Genomic DNA, 13,647 nt, shown 5'->3' with positions numbered 1-13,647 from the left:
TGTAACAGTTAACAAAAGCAATAATAAGAGAAGCAACGTTACACAGAAAACAAAAAATGCTTTCCATTGAAAGATGAAAAAAATCTGTTATTGGCATGACTGACTTCTTTGGGTGTTATGAATATTTATCTGTACTTCACCACTTTTCTAAAATGAAGAAATAAGTCATATTTCTTCATTTACTCTGAGTGAAAATCAAAATGTTGAATAAAAAGGAATATATCATCTTGATGTGTTTTCACATAAAGATCCTTCAAGATCAGAATGATGATGGCAAGTACTATTTTAGACACTACCTTTTAAAAAATAAATAAATGGGATAGGGGCTGGAGATTATGGTTTCGTGGTTAAGAGCATGTGTTGTTCTTGCAGGACTTGGATTGTTTCCAGAACCCACAAAGTGGCTCACAATCAATCTTAGCTCCAGTTCCAGGGGTTCCAACACCATCTTCTGGCCTTTGTGAGCATCCTGCACACCATGAGGTACACAGATATACAAAGCACTCATATACATAAAGTTAAAAATCTAAAACAATAGTTTTCTAGAAATAAGCCAAATCTAGAAAGATGCTTAATTACCTGCTCAAAGTTCTTTTATCAGTTAAAAAAAAGTGGCATCAACTAGTTTTGAAGGAATGAAATACATTCACAGAAAACAGTGAAAAACTATGAAAAATACAGACTATTGAAAATAGATAAATCTTTTCATAAAATTAATTTTAATGAGAAATAATCCCCCAAACAGCATTACATCTCATGAGCTCAATATAAAACCAAAAAAATACACAATTTAAATTTCCAAGGTACACCCACATCATAATTCCTTATAAAAAGCAATTTTACAGTGTAATGTTTTTAAAACTTTCAAATTCGAGTACTGACTGCTGTTTCAGATAATGTCTACAAACTTCCAAGATAAATACTAACTATGCAATGCCTACTTAACATCTTATTGCTAACATTTCAGCACCTTCACTATATGACCATATGAAATAAAGAAGGCAGAAAGAATTAGAAGCTCGGGGTTACAGTGGTGGCTCAGTGGCTAAAAGCACTTTTTCTTTTTGTTTGTTTTTGTTTTTTGGTTGTTAGAGACAGGGTTTCTCTGTAGCTTTTGGAGCCTGTCCTGGAACTATCTCTTGTAGACCAGGCTGGCCTCGAGGTGGCCAGAGGCAGGTGGATCTCTGTAAATTCAAGACCAGCAAGCTTCCAAGGCTACCCAGAGAAACCCTATCTTGGAAAACCAAAAGGAAAAGCTAGCCAAAAGTACTTACATAGTGCAGGTAAATATGAGTTGGGAGTTCAAGCTTCCAAAATCTACAATTAGATGAAAAGCAGGACACAACACGAATGCAAAGTATTTTTAAAAAGTAGTATGAATTTCAAATTAATTGTGCCCCAAACCTTGGCCTTGTATAGCCAGAAACATTTAAAATTCACTTAATCCAGAAAACCAATCTTTCTAGATGAGTACAGTTTTATTTGTACTATAGTCTGTAACAAGCTAAATACAGGCTTAGCAAAATTTGGCAGATAAGTAATGTAACCAGGAATTGTGATTCACAAAGCTTTTCTAACCCTTAATAAAATGTTTTGCTATTCCCCGATATAAATGACTACGTTTTATCTTCTCTATCACTAAAACCACTAATGTATTAACTGAAATAAAACAGGAAACTAGGAAATGAAGAAATTTAGATTATCTATTCTATGATAACTATGAATTGGGAAATCAAGTCTTTGAAATCTAATTTTCCCTACTTCTAGCCTGGCACTATTAACAAACACACAATTCAATTAAAAATTTGAAAGATACATGTGACATGAAAGAGGAAGAGATGGAGGAAGGGCTATGGGAAACAATGAGATAGGGAAGATATCAGGGGAGAATCTAACAAAACACACCCTTATTTGAAAATGTCATGATATCTAATATCTTGCATGCCAATCAAAAAGAAATACAAATAATCATTGAAGAAAGGAGGCTTAAACACCTAATGAGTGTTTCAACCTACAAAACCTTTCCTTACCACAGTGAGATCTTAAACCTTGTCCCTCAGACTCTATCATATTTAAAATCTGGTTCAGAGCATAAATCTATTCAGTAAATACACACAAGCCCCAATTATCTGAAGATGCTATAAGACAGTAACAATCATTTTCCATTATTGCTCATATTTCTGAGGCATCACCTGGGATCTATCAGAAGGTTAGTCTGGTTGACAGTGAGGCTAGAAGGGTGTTAAGAATGGCTCAAATATTTTTGGCTGAGAAAACCCAAAATATCTAGGGCTTCTTGGGTCTTTTTCTACAGTCACTCTTCTTTATGGCCGCTCCAGCATGGGTTAGACCTCTCAGCATTATGTCCCAACACAGAAAAGTAGACAAAATGTAGCAAAACCATCTCAGTCATTTAGAGACAACCAATAAACGCCTACACAGGTTTGGAGAGATAAAATTCTTTACTGTTGAGACAAATGTGAGTGGAAAATGTTTTCAAAACTAGTAAATACCCTTAACAGTAGGTACTATATAATAATTCACTATATAATAATTCAAGCTGATTCCTCTGCTGACTGGTTGTAAAAAGTATACTTTGTATACACTTCATTTTTCAACTTAAAATGAACTAGTTATAAAGGAAACAAACAATGTCATACTACTGTCCTTAAAGATTCTTGCCCTTAAATAATCATCTCTAATATTTAAGGATAAAAAATAATTATCTTCAATGTAATTAAAAAATTATTGAGGGCTGGAGAGATGGCTCAGAGGTTAAGAGCACTGGCTGCTCTTCCAGAGGACCAAGTTCAATTCGCAGCAACCACATGGTGGCTCAAAACCATCCTCTTCTGGTGTGCACACAGAACACTGCATACATAATAAATAGTTTTTTTTTTTTTTTTTTGGCCCTTCGAGACAAGATTTCTCTGTAGCTTTGGTGCCTGTCCTGGAACTAGCTCTTGTAAACCAGGCTGGCCTCGAACTCACAGAGATCCTCCTGTCTCTGCCTCCCTGAGTGCTGGGATTAAAGGCATGTACCACCGCCGCCCAGTTTAGGACAATTTTCTTTAAATAAACTTTCCATCACTTTGCTTAGCATTATTGATACTCTTTTTTTTGAAATTCCCCATTTTAATATTCATATATACATATATGTATACATTTAAAATATAAGAGTTACATATCCTGGTCTCTTCCATGCAAGCAGTAGATCACAAATAGTTTTGAGCTACTACACATACATTTTGCACAGATTTTGGGGAAAAAAATCCATGAAATTTTTTTTTTAGTTTTAACAAATATACATAAATATAAGAACATAAATGTCATTATTGATATTCTTTACCACAGACTTTGAACTGTGGGTTTCAACCTATTAACCATGTGGGGTTACTGACACTAGTAAAGAGTAATGCACAATAACCACAACTTAAAATGAAAATGAACCTCAAGTATTTCTCACAGTACTTACTATGTCACACCAATATTTTACCTTGGTTATGAACATACTACATGCATACTTTGCAATTGTGTGTGCCATCCTACAACACAACTGAAGTCTTTTCGTCTGCACTAAAAAATTTACGCTAATAGAAATATATGGTTTTCTTTCTTGGGGAAAATGAAGATGTTTTCCTACAGCCATTCCTTAGCATGTAAATATCAAATGTACCTTTAGATTGTATTAGAATATCTGATTTTTAAAGCTGTTTTCTGACTTGCTGATTTGTATATCACAATTGTTAAGTGAAGCTTGGCTTGGGATTAGGATAACAATTTGTAACATGACCCTAAACACATTTCTGCAGTACGGATTTATGCAAAATGGCATTAAGTGTTCAACCACTTCTAGTATCATTCACTCAGGATTTAATTCTTCATGTAAAACTAAAAAGAATATAGCTTATCTGATTAGTATGCAAATTTGCTTGTCTTTAAGAGTAAAATTAAATTATCCATAAATATTTGACATATATCTATTTTGTATGTCTATACAGTCAGGGTCACATAAGAATTTGATTAAGGGTTCACTAGTGATAAAAGTTTAAGCCCCTTTCTACATACATATATAATATGTATAGATTCAGTTACTTCATAGAACAACAGCCTTACCTAAGAATACTAACAGTAAAAGGAACTTAAGTTGGTGAACACCAGCTTAAAAATTGTATGGCCATATAATCCATGTACTGTATAATCCTATTTTGTGTGGGATTAAAATAAACTTTTCAGTTTTTCCTTTGATGGCTACACAGAAAACTAGACCTAAAATCATTTTAAAGCATCTAAATCTGTTTCAAAATTAAACTATCACAAAACAAATATTTTATTTCAAAATGTGGACAATGCAACTAAAATTAGTTCAACGAAACAGATTTCCTTCAAGAGTATTTCTATTTAGAACTAAGGTTCAAATCTACTCAAAGGCTGTATATTAAGAGTCAACAGAAGAACTAAGCTACTGGATGCTTTGTCTTTAATAGGGCCGAATAACTGGGTAGTGGTGGTACACCAGCTTTAATCCCAGCACTCGAGAGGCAGAAACAGGAGGATCTCTCTGAGTTCATGGCCAGCCTGGTCTACTAAAACTAGTTCCAGGAGAAGCTCCAAAGCTATGGAGAAACCCTGTCTCGAAAAAAGGAAAAAAAAAAGGAGCCAAATATTTAACATAAAAATACAGGGGCAAAAACAATCCTAAGCAATTGTAAGACTTTAAGACAATCCTGAAGCCATTTTTGACAATTCTGAATCCTCTCAGCCTCTGTGCCATAGTGCTTTCCCCTCCTCCCCTGGGAACCAAGGACCTAACAGCTACACTCTCACGTATTCAGTTCCTGAACAATTACCCATACGTATGCTTTGGTTCGGTCCCCTGGGAAATGGGGTCAAAATGACCTCTTACCTCATCTGATTTGGCAACAGCTCTCCAGTCAATTATTGGTAATAGCCCTTTCAAATAAGCCAATCAGAATAGTCAAAGAACAACCCCCCTTGCTTCTGTGGCCCCTTTAAAAGTAGACTGTACCCGCTATTCGAGGTCCCTCAATAGCTGGGGGACCCTGTCATGACAGAATTAATAAAATCCTCATGCTTTTGCATCAGCTGTGGTGTGTGGTCTCTGGGGGCGACTCCTCAGTGTTTGGACACTAGAGTCCAACACAATCACTGTAGACTGTTAACAAAATCCAAGTATTGTTATCACGTCCTGCAAATTTTCATTCATATTGGCAAACCCAAATTTTACTTAGGACAGTGTTACTTTTAAATGCTGCCTCAATTTAAGGAAAAAAAATTTAAAAACAACTTAATTACCCCTCTTAAAAAAAGACAATCTGCAATTGTCTTCTATTTACATTACTTTTCATATATGGAATGTTATGTTACTATTAACAAACTGAGTTTGAGGTAAAACTACAGCTTTCTAGGTATAGGAGGCAAAACAAAACAGGAATCACTTCTTAGAGCCTTGTTTTCATCTCAGAGAGATATTAAATGCAACAAGGCAAGTAATTCTGCTTGTTGCGGGGCTTTAGATAGAAATAAGAACAGGATTCTCAAGGTAGACTAGCCTTAGATGGCTATGTTTTGTACAAAGAATTCTGAAATAAAATACAAATTTAAGCGCCTTAACTAAAATCTTAACTCTACATAAAAAGGTCATAAACCTTAACTGAAGAGAGATTGGTGTAAGCAATCCTCATCTGAGACACACAACTCGACCACATTAGACTGTAGGTCAAACAATACATAATACTACTTATTTCAAGGTTCATAATCAGATTAAGAAAATGTTAAATGCACGTTTTCAAGCCCAGGCAAGGAAATTCACCTCTCTTTTCTCTTCCGTTCACTTAACAGTTTCAGGGAGGTAAAACAGGATGTCTGGAAATCTCACCTTTTGTTATCATGCAAAGTACATTTCCTTATATTAGGATAATCCCTCAGCTATTTCAGTTATTAAAAACTACCATCCTAAACTGGGTGGTGCTGGTGGTGGCACATGCCTTAATCCCAGCACCCGGAAGGCAGAGACAGGTGGATCTCTGAGTTTGAGACAAGCCTGTTCTACAACAGCTAGTTCCAGGACAGGCACCAAAGCTACACAGAGAAAAGCCAACACCACAAAACAAAACAAAAAACCACCCTTCTGATTGTGTCAGTGTTTTGCCTGTATGTATGTATGTATGTATGTATGTATGTATGTATGTGCACCATGAGGCCTGGTGGAGGTCAGGCATTGGAATCTGGAAATGGAGCTAAGGACAGTTGTAAGCTTATATGTGGGTTCTCGGAACCAAACTAGAGTATTCCCAAGAGCAACCAAGTATACTTAGCTGCTGAGCCATCCTTCCAGCCTGCAAACTATCATTCTTTTAATGATGTCCAGAGACTTGGAGAAACCTCCCCTCATTATTTCCCACCCTCCATACCATCAATTGACACCTAAAGATAGTATATTAATTTTCCACTTACTTCTGCTACAGGTAAACCAAAACATGACCCAAAATGAGACGGGGGGGGGGGGGGGGGGGGGGGGGTGTATCAAACACAAACTGTTTTACGGAGCCTTTCCTCAGGTAACTAGTTCACAATACTGCTGACCACAACATGTATACAGGTAGATGTATATCTACATACAGTTAGTTGTGTGTATGTATGTGTATAACTAAAAACTCAGCTCTCAACTTTACACTGTAGGAGCTCAAATAAAATTCATGCAAAATTTTACTTTAACAGAAAACATGTGCATTTCTTCATCCTACAGAAAAATGAAGAGCTAGGGATGTGGTTCAATAGTAGAGTACTTGCCTGACACACAGTGGGCACTTTGTTTCCCAGCATCCTCAAAAAAGCAAAACAACAACAAAACAAAAACCGCCACAAAACAGTCAACTCTGATTATTTCAAATTTACTGTTTGGACAAATTGTCAACCTGGTAATCTGTCCAGGTAGCAAGGATTTATGACAAATTATGGAATTAAGGTGTTTATTACAAAGCCCAATTTAAGAATTCCTAAGGCTTTCTTTAAAATTCATTCTGGGATTAACACACAGGAGTTGCAATTTTCTGCCAACTGAGACTTGTTTTTGATCAAGGCTTTCCAAAACGTAGGGATTTATTAAAAACTTAAGTTTTGGCAAGACAAGACTAGAGGGCACAGCTTTATAATGTGCTGTAAAATATGTAACAATATTTAACATTCTCAATTTTCCTTGTTCAAGTGTTACTTACTGATTCTAATTTTGCCTATAATTCTTAAGTGTCTGACAATGGTCAAATGAAACTAAGTACTTCCAGTAGACTACTAGCTGTTTGCATAGAAAAAATAATCTTTATTTTAACTGTAAAAAGAATCCCTTGAACCAGAAAATGTAAATGAGAAAGCATAGTTTAAAAATTTAAGTTTTAAGTAACTATTTCCAATAATTCTAAGCACTGATGAAAAGTAATACCACTACTTCTCAATAATACTTATGTGTTTGGACTGCACCTTCCCTAGTAAGTACATTTCTAAAACCAAATGATCATTACTTTTCTTCACTTTGCATTACTGTATATATTCATTTTTCTAAGGTATGTCCACTTTAAGAGGCAACACACTGACCACTGAATCTTTGTCACTGTTGTGTTTGGTTCACTTTGCCTAACTTGAGAGCTACTGGAACCTCATACTTTTAAGTTAGAAATTTCATCGTGACAACCAAAGTTTGAATGAATCTTTAACTGTTGATAATTGTTGATAAGATGACGTTAAGATCTTTTTTAAACTGACTTCACTATAATTTAAAAAAGTAATTCCTTTTATTTGCTAACAGAATTCTTTGTTCGCATTCCTTGAGGATGTCGCAGGGGCAATTCTGGGGTGCTAGTTTAAGGATAGAAAATAAAACTGCACTTAGTAGAAGAACTGTTTAAGCTGGAAGAGCTGCCAGACATCTTTAATCTGCACTCAGGGTGCAGAGGCAGGCCGATCTCGGAGTTCAAGGCCAGCCTGGTCCACAGAGCAAGTTCCATAACAGCCTGGTGCTAAGGAGAAACCCTGTCTCCAAAAAAAAGCAAATGACAAAGGCATTATCTCACATAGACTCTCACTCATTCCACTTCCAAAGCTCGTCTTTATGCCACAGCAATTCAGTGAAGCGTACCTACTGACCCCGATCAGGAAAACCCAAAAAGCTTCATCTAAGTGAACAAATCGCCATCTCAAATTAAGGAGCCACACAGAGGCTTGAGGAGTATACGGCAGCAATTGTGCTTTATTTTATTTTCATCAAACTAACTATTCCAAGACTGGCATGGTAGCTCAAGAGCTGAGAAATAGCTCAGGCCAGCATCCAATCCAGACCACTCTCCAGCGAACGTCCTAATCTGGAGCCTACAGCAGCATCTGTGGTCTCTGGAAAGTCAGAATTTCAGAAGAAATGGCATTTTATCAGCACAAGCTCTTCCAATTTATCTCTCCAAGTAATCTGCACCTATGTATTCCTGGCTGCACCGTATTTCTGGGTGGTGAGCTGACAGGATTTGGGGCGGGGTTGGGGGGGCATTTTATTTTCTTCTAGCATCTTCCTTTCTAAAGTAAGCGCTCAAGGAATACAACACAGTTCTTTGTTTATCTAAGAAAACAGAAGTTACTTTCAGGTATTTCTCGAAACCCATAACCCACCCGTATCATTTAAACTGGCCTAACCATTAGTCTACCAACGCTACCTAGGACATAATTTTCGAATACGTCGATCAGAAAGATAGTTCAGAAAAGACGCATGACATCCGCATAATCCTCCTAGGAAGCGAGCCTGGGGGCAGGCCCCTCGGGGCAGGCCCTCCCCAACCGCTCCCGGGACGGCTACAAGCCGAGTCCGAAGTGAGGTCCGGGCCGACGTGTGAGGCCCCACGAGGGGAGGACGCCAGGCCCGGCCAGGCCTCTCGACCGCCCGCTCGACGCCAGGCCCGCACCTCCAGCCCCGCCCGCACGCCCTCCCGCACGCCGCGGCTCCCCGGTGCCCTCGCCGGCCGCCCGGGGTCCCCATCCTCTGCGCTCACCTTTCTCCTCCCGGCTGTCGGCCGCCATGGCTGCCCTCCGGCTTCCGCCGCCGCCACCGCCGGGACGCGAGTCGCGCGGGCGCCGCAGCCGCGGCCGCAGGCGCACGAGTCCGTCCGTCAGTCCGTCCGTCCGGCGGGCCGCGCGCTCCGGCCTGACCTGCTCCACTCAGCTCCTTACGCGCACCCGGCCTCCCGGCCTCCCGGCCTCTTCTTCTCCTCCTTCCCGCCTTCCGCGCTGGCCTCGGGCGGCCTGGCCTTCAGCCTTCCAGTTGGGACTCGGCCACCACGGCGACGAGGGGGAGGGGAGAGGAACAGATGGCGACGGCGGGCGGCGCTAAAATGGAGCCTGCTTCCTGACTGAAACAATCCCGCTCCCGAAAGGCCTTGCGCTGTTTACGCTCCGTGCCTCGCGCGGAACGTCACAGCGCTGAGGAGGGCGGACGAAGCGGGACGTCCGGGGCGTGGCCTCGGGCCGTCCGGGGGCGTGGCCTCTGCACGTCGTCCCGCCCCGCGCTTCCTGACGGTCCAGGGAACCTCCCCCCCCTTCCAGGGCCGAAAGGCACGTGATTTGCGGACTTTGCTGCTGTGCTTCCTACACCCAGGGGTGCAGATCTCCCTCCTGAAACGTTTGGTAGGATGATTAACGTGAGACAGAATCTGAGGCTGTTACGTAATGTGCTTTTCATTTATTCATTTAGTAGTGTCTACTGTTCCTCCTTAAATCTTGTTCTAGGCACAGGGATTAAGACTATCTTTAGGATAAACTCTCTACCCTAAGGAATACTGACTTTATCTTCAAGGCGGCCAAGGCTTGAGTAAAGAACTTGAAAGTTTTGATGAATGGGGTGGTGGTGGCGCACGCCTTTAATCCCAGCACTGGGAGGGAGGCAGAAGCTGGCGGATCTCTGTGCATTTGATGCTAGTCTGGGTCTACAGAGTTAGTTCTAGGACAGCTAGCTGGGGCTGTTACACGGAGAGACCCTGTTTTTGAAAAATCAAGAGAGAGAGAGAAAATATAATTGTGATAAACTTTGTGAAAAAAACAAGGTTATATAGTAATGAGACACATTTATTTATTTATTTATTTATTTATTTATTTATTTATTTATTTATTTTTGGATTTTTCGAGACAGGGTTTCTCCGTAGCTTTTGGTTCCTGTACTGCAACTAGCTCTTGTAGACCAGGCTGGCCTCGAACTCACAGAGATCCGCTTGCCTCTTCCTCCCGAGTGCTGTGATTAAAGGCGTGCACCACCACCGCCCGGCTCAATGAGACACATTTTTAAAGAGAAAGGCTAACGCAGAGGCCTTCCTGGTGAAGTTAGGTAAGGAGGCTCTAAAATAGGCTCAGTTGTCTTCCAAACAGCACATATGAAGGCCTTTTTTTTTTTTTTTTTTTTTTTTTTTTTTGTTTTTTCGAGACAGGGTTTCTCTGTGGCTTTGGAGCCTGTCCTGGAACTAGCTCTTGTAGACCAGGCTGGCCTCGAACTCAGAGATCCGCCTGCCTCTGCCTCCCGAGTGCTGGGATTAAAGGCTCGCGCCACCATCGCCCGGTGTATGAAGGCTTTAAGAGGATCCAAGGAACAGAGATGAAAGAGAAGTATTGAGACAATTTCTGAGAAACAAGTCACAGCTTAGAAGTATCGGTAGCCCAGCTTGGCAGCAGTGGCACACGCCTTTAAAGTCCAGCACTCCACGCCTGGAGGTGGTGGTGGTGCACCCAACACTCAGGGTGGCAGAGTCAGGTTTATCTCTGAGTTCGAGGCCAGCCTGGTCTACAAGAGCTAGTTCCAGGATAGGCTCCAAAGCTACGGAGAAACCCTATCTCAAAAACACCAAAAAAGAAAGAAAGAAAGAAAGAAAGAAAGAAAGAAAGAAAGAAAGAAAGAAAGAAAGAAAGAAAGAAAGAAAAAAAAGAAAGAAATTATGTATAGTACACACCCTTAATCCCAGCCCTCAGGAGGTAGAGGCAGGCAAATCTCTTGAGGCCAGCCTGGTTCCAAGGAGTTCCAGGGTAGCCGGGACTACAACAGGGAAGCCCTATCTTTAAAAAAAAAAAAAAATAGTAGTAATAACAACAACAAAAGTAGAAAATCAGATGCCAGGTACCTACTGCTATAACTACATCAACCTGTGGTGACTGTATTGTTACAAGATTTATGAGGCACAGTTCAGTGTATCTTGGAGGGGCTGTGTAACAGTTTCTTCTGAGATTGTAATATTCCACCCAGCAGGGACACTCCTTAAGTAGGAAAGTAAACAACTCAAAATGGCTTCATAAAGTCCCTAAAGCTAATCACGAGGCCCCTCTTTGCCAGAGTGAGCAATAAAAGCTGAGACTCACTGTCAGACATATGTAATACACACATGGTCATATATACAAGGAGCTTTCATGGACCAGAGACAAAATGCTATTATTTATTTGGGTGTGAAGTGCCCTCTATGGGCTCCTCTTTGAACATTTGTTCCCGAGCCTGTGATCTTGTGAAGGCCGTGGAGGAAAACAAGGTATCTAAGTCTGGCAGTGGTGGGGTACACATCTTTAATCCTAGCACTTGGGAGGCAGAGGCAGGCAAATCTCTGAGTTCGAGGCCAGCCTGGTCTATAGCACAAATTCCGGAACAGTCACCAAAGCTACACAGAGAAACCCTGTCTCAAAAAACAAAAACAAATGAAAAACAAAACAAAAAAAATCCACGGTGTCGCCAGGCGGTGGTGGCGCATGCCTTTAATCCCAGCACTCGGGAGGCAGAGGCAGACGGATCTCTGTGAGTTCGAGACCAGCCTAGTCTACAAGAGCTAGTTCCAGGACAGGCTCCAAAACCACAGAGAAACCCTGTCTCAAAAAAACAAACAAAACAAAACAAAAAATCCACGGTGTCTAGCTCATGGATTGGTTACTAAGAGCAGGTCTCTGCTTCCGGTCTAGCTTTCTATTTCTTGGTCTGCCAAAATTTGACAAGCTGCCCTCACATATTTCAGCTTCCACAGAGCTGCTCCTCTCCCATTCCTTCTGCATCAAGATGGGCTGAAATCTCTGAAAAAAGACAATCCAAATAAAATTTTCCTTCTGTTTCAATTTTTTTTTCACAACAATCCAAAAGTAACTTACAAACTAGTCCTTAGTCCACCCTTCCTCCCCTTTCCATTTTATGTTGATAACCTCCTAGGTGGATCCTTTCTGCTGGACCCGTATTGTCATGCCTGAAACTATCAGAACAGTCTTTCTCAAGTGCTATGATCACCTACTTTTCTCTCTAATAAGCAGGTTAGCTGCCTAGTTTCCAATAGTTAAACCTTAAACTGACTTTGCTCATTTTAATACTACTTTTTACTCTTCTCTCCTACTTAAGTGATCTAGGTGAATTAAATGTCTCCCCATTCTCTGTTCAACACACCTTCTTGTTTTCTGCATTTACACATTTGCTCACAGATCTCTCCCTAGGATTCTATTTTTCCTGTTATTATTAACTGTCATGTCCACTAGCTAGCCTTTTCCCATGTACTGACAGGTTTAAGAGATTGTGTATTAAGCCAGGTGGCACATGTCTTTAATACTAGCAGAGGCAGGTGAATCTCCATAAGCTTGAGGCCTGCCTGGTCTACAAAGTGAGTTCCAGGATAGCCAGGGATATTACACAGAGAAAACCTATCTCTACCCCTCACCCCCAATATTATGTGTATCTATGTGTCTGCATTTGTGTGTGAGAGGGTGGGGTTCCAGGTTTCTATTACATGATATATACACACTGACTAGAGTTCACTGGATTAGAGTGAAGCTCCTAAGACTACAGGAAAAGCTTTATCAGCAGAAACACCTAGCTTTGTCTGATTCATTCTCTCTCTCTCTTAAGATTTATTTATTCTGTATACAACATTCTGTATACTTGCAGGCCGGAAAAGGACACCAGATCTCATTTTGGATGGTTGTGAGCCATCATGTGGTTACTGGGAATTGAACTCACAATCTTTGGAAGAGCTGCCAGTGCTCTTAACCTCTGAGACATCTCTCTAGCCCTTTCAATCTCCTTTTTAAGGTGTGTTTCAATAACAGTACGATAAAAGGATCTGAGAGAAATGGTAAAGGGGAAGTGCCAGTGGCCATGTCAGAAGACCAGCAGGTGGCAGTTGCGCTTCAGGAGTTGTCCCACCAGGCAGCAAGGCACTAAAAGGTGAATTTCGGATAGGCAAGGAAGGCCCCAGGGCTTCAGCTGCAGAATGCCTCTTGCTGTTCCTGTGCCTTTCCATGTTTGCTTCTGTTATTTTTCTCTGCTATCTGGCATGGTGTGAATGGGTGTGGAGCGATCCTCACTGCCCTTGATGTAGTGTGATTATCTCATGGGAATATCCCATTCTACTGGGCATTTTTACCTGTGGATTATGATGAAGATGATTTCTGTTGATTGCGTTGGGGTGGGTTACTCAGTCTAGGGGTTTGTAACCCACCCTGCAATCAGTTATTCCAGGGTCACGGAGGGGCGCTACCTGGAAGGGAATGAGCTAAGACAGAAGAAGGAAGCCAAGCAGATTTGTCAAAGCCTCCGTTTATTAGGGACGGGTTACAGTTTATATATGGTAAGGAATGGGGGGCAGGGCA

General features: G+C 40.9%; 1 protein-coding gene across 6 annotated transcripts in view; it reads right to left on the bottom strand.

The window, feature by feature from the left end:
* The window catches only part of Ythdc1 (YTH N6-methyladenosine RNA binding protein C1), a 31,786-nt gene extending 22,351 nt beyond the window's left edge, over positions 1-9,435 (bottom strand). For 3 of the 6 annotated variants that reach the window (XM_050149906.1, XM_050149908.1, XM_050149909.1), the window contains exon 1: positions 9,051-9,432. In XM_050149906.1, the coding sequence (XP_050005863.1) occupies positions 9,051-9,078 (28 nt within the window). In that variant the 5' untranslated portion in view covers positions 9,079-9,432. Of the gene's footprint in view, positions 1-9,050 lie in introns of all 6 variants that reach the window. The other 3 variants (XM_050149904.1, XM_050149905.1, XM_050149907.1) reach the window with 2 other exon arrangements.
* Positions 9,436-13,647: the final 4,212 nt, after the last annotated feature.

The sequence above is a fragment of the Alexandromys fortis genome, unplaced genomic scaffold (assembly GCF_014885135.2).
Source record: "Alexandromys fortis isolate MF-2015 unplaced genomic scaffold, M_Fortis_MF-2015_v1.1 scaffold_0, whole genome shotgun sequence".
Lineage (NCBI taxonomy): Eukaryota > Metazoa > Chordata > Mammalia > Rodentia > Cricetidae > Alexandromys > Alexandromys fortis.
The sequence above is the reverse complement of the archived record's forward strand: the minus strand, read 5'-3'. Positions and strand labels throughout refer to the sequence as shown.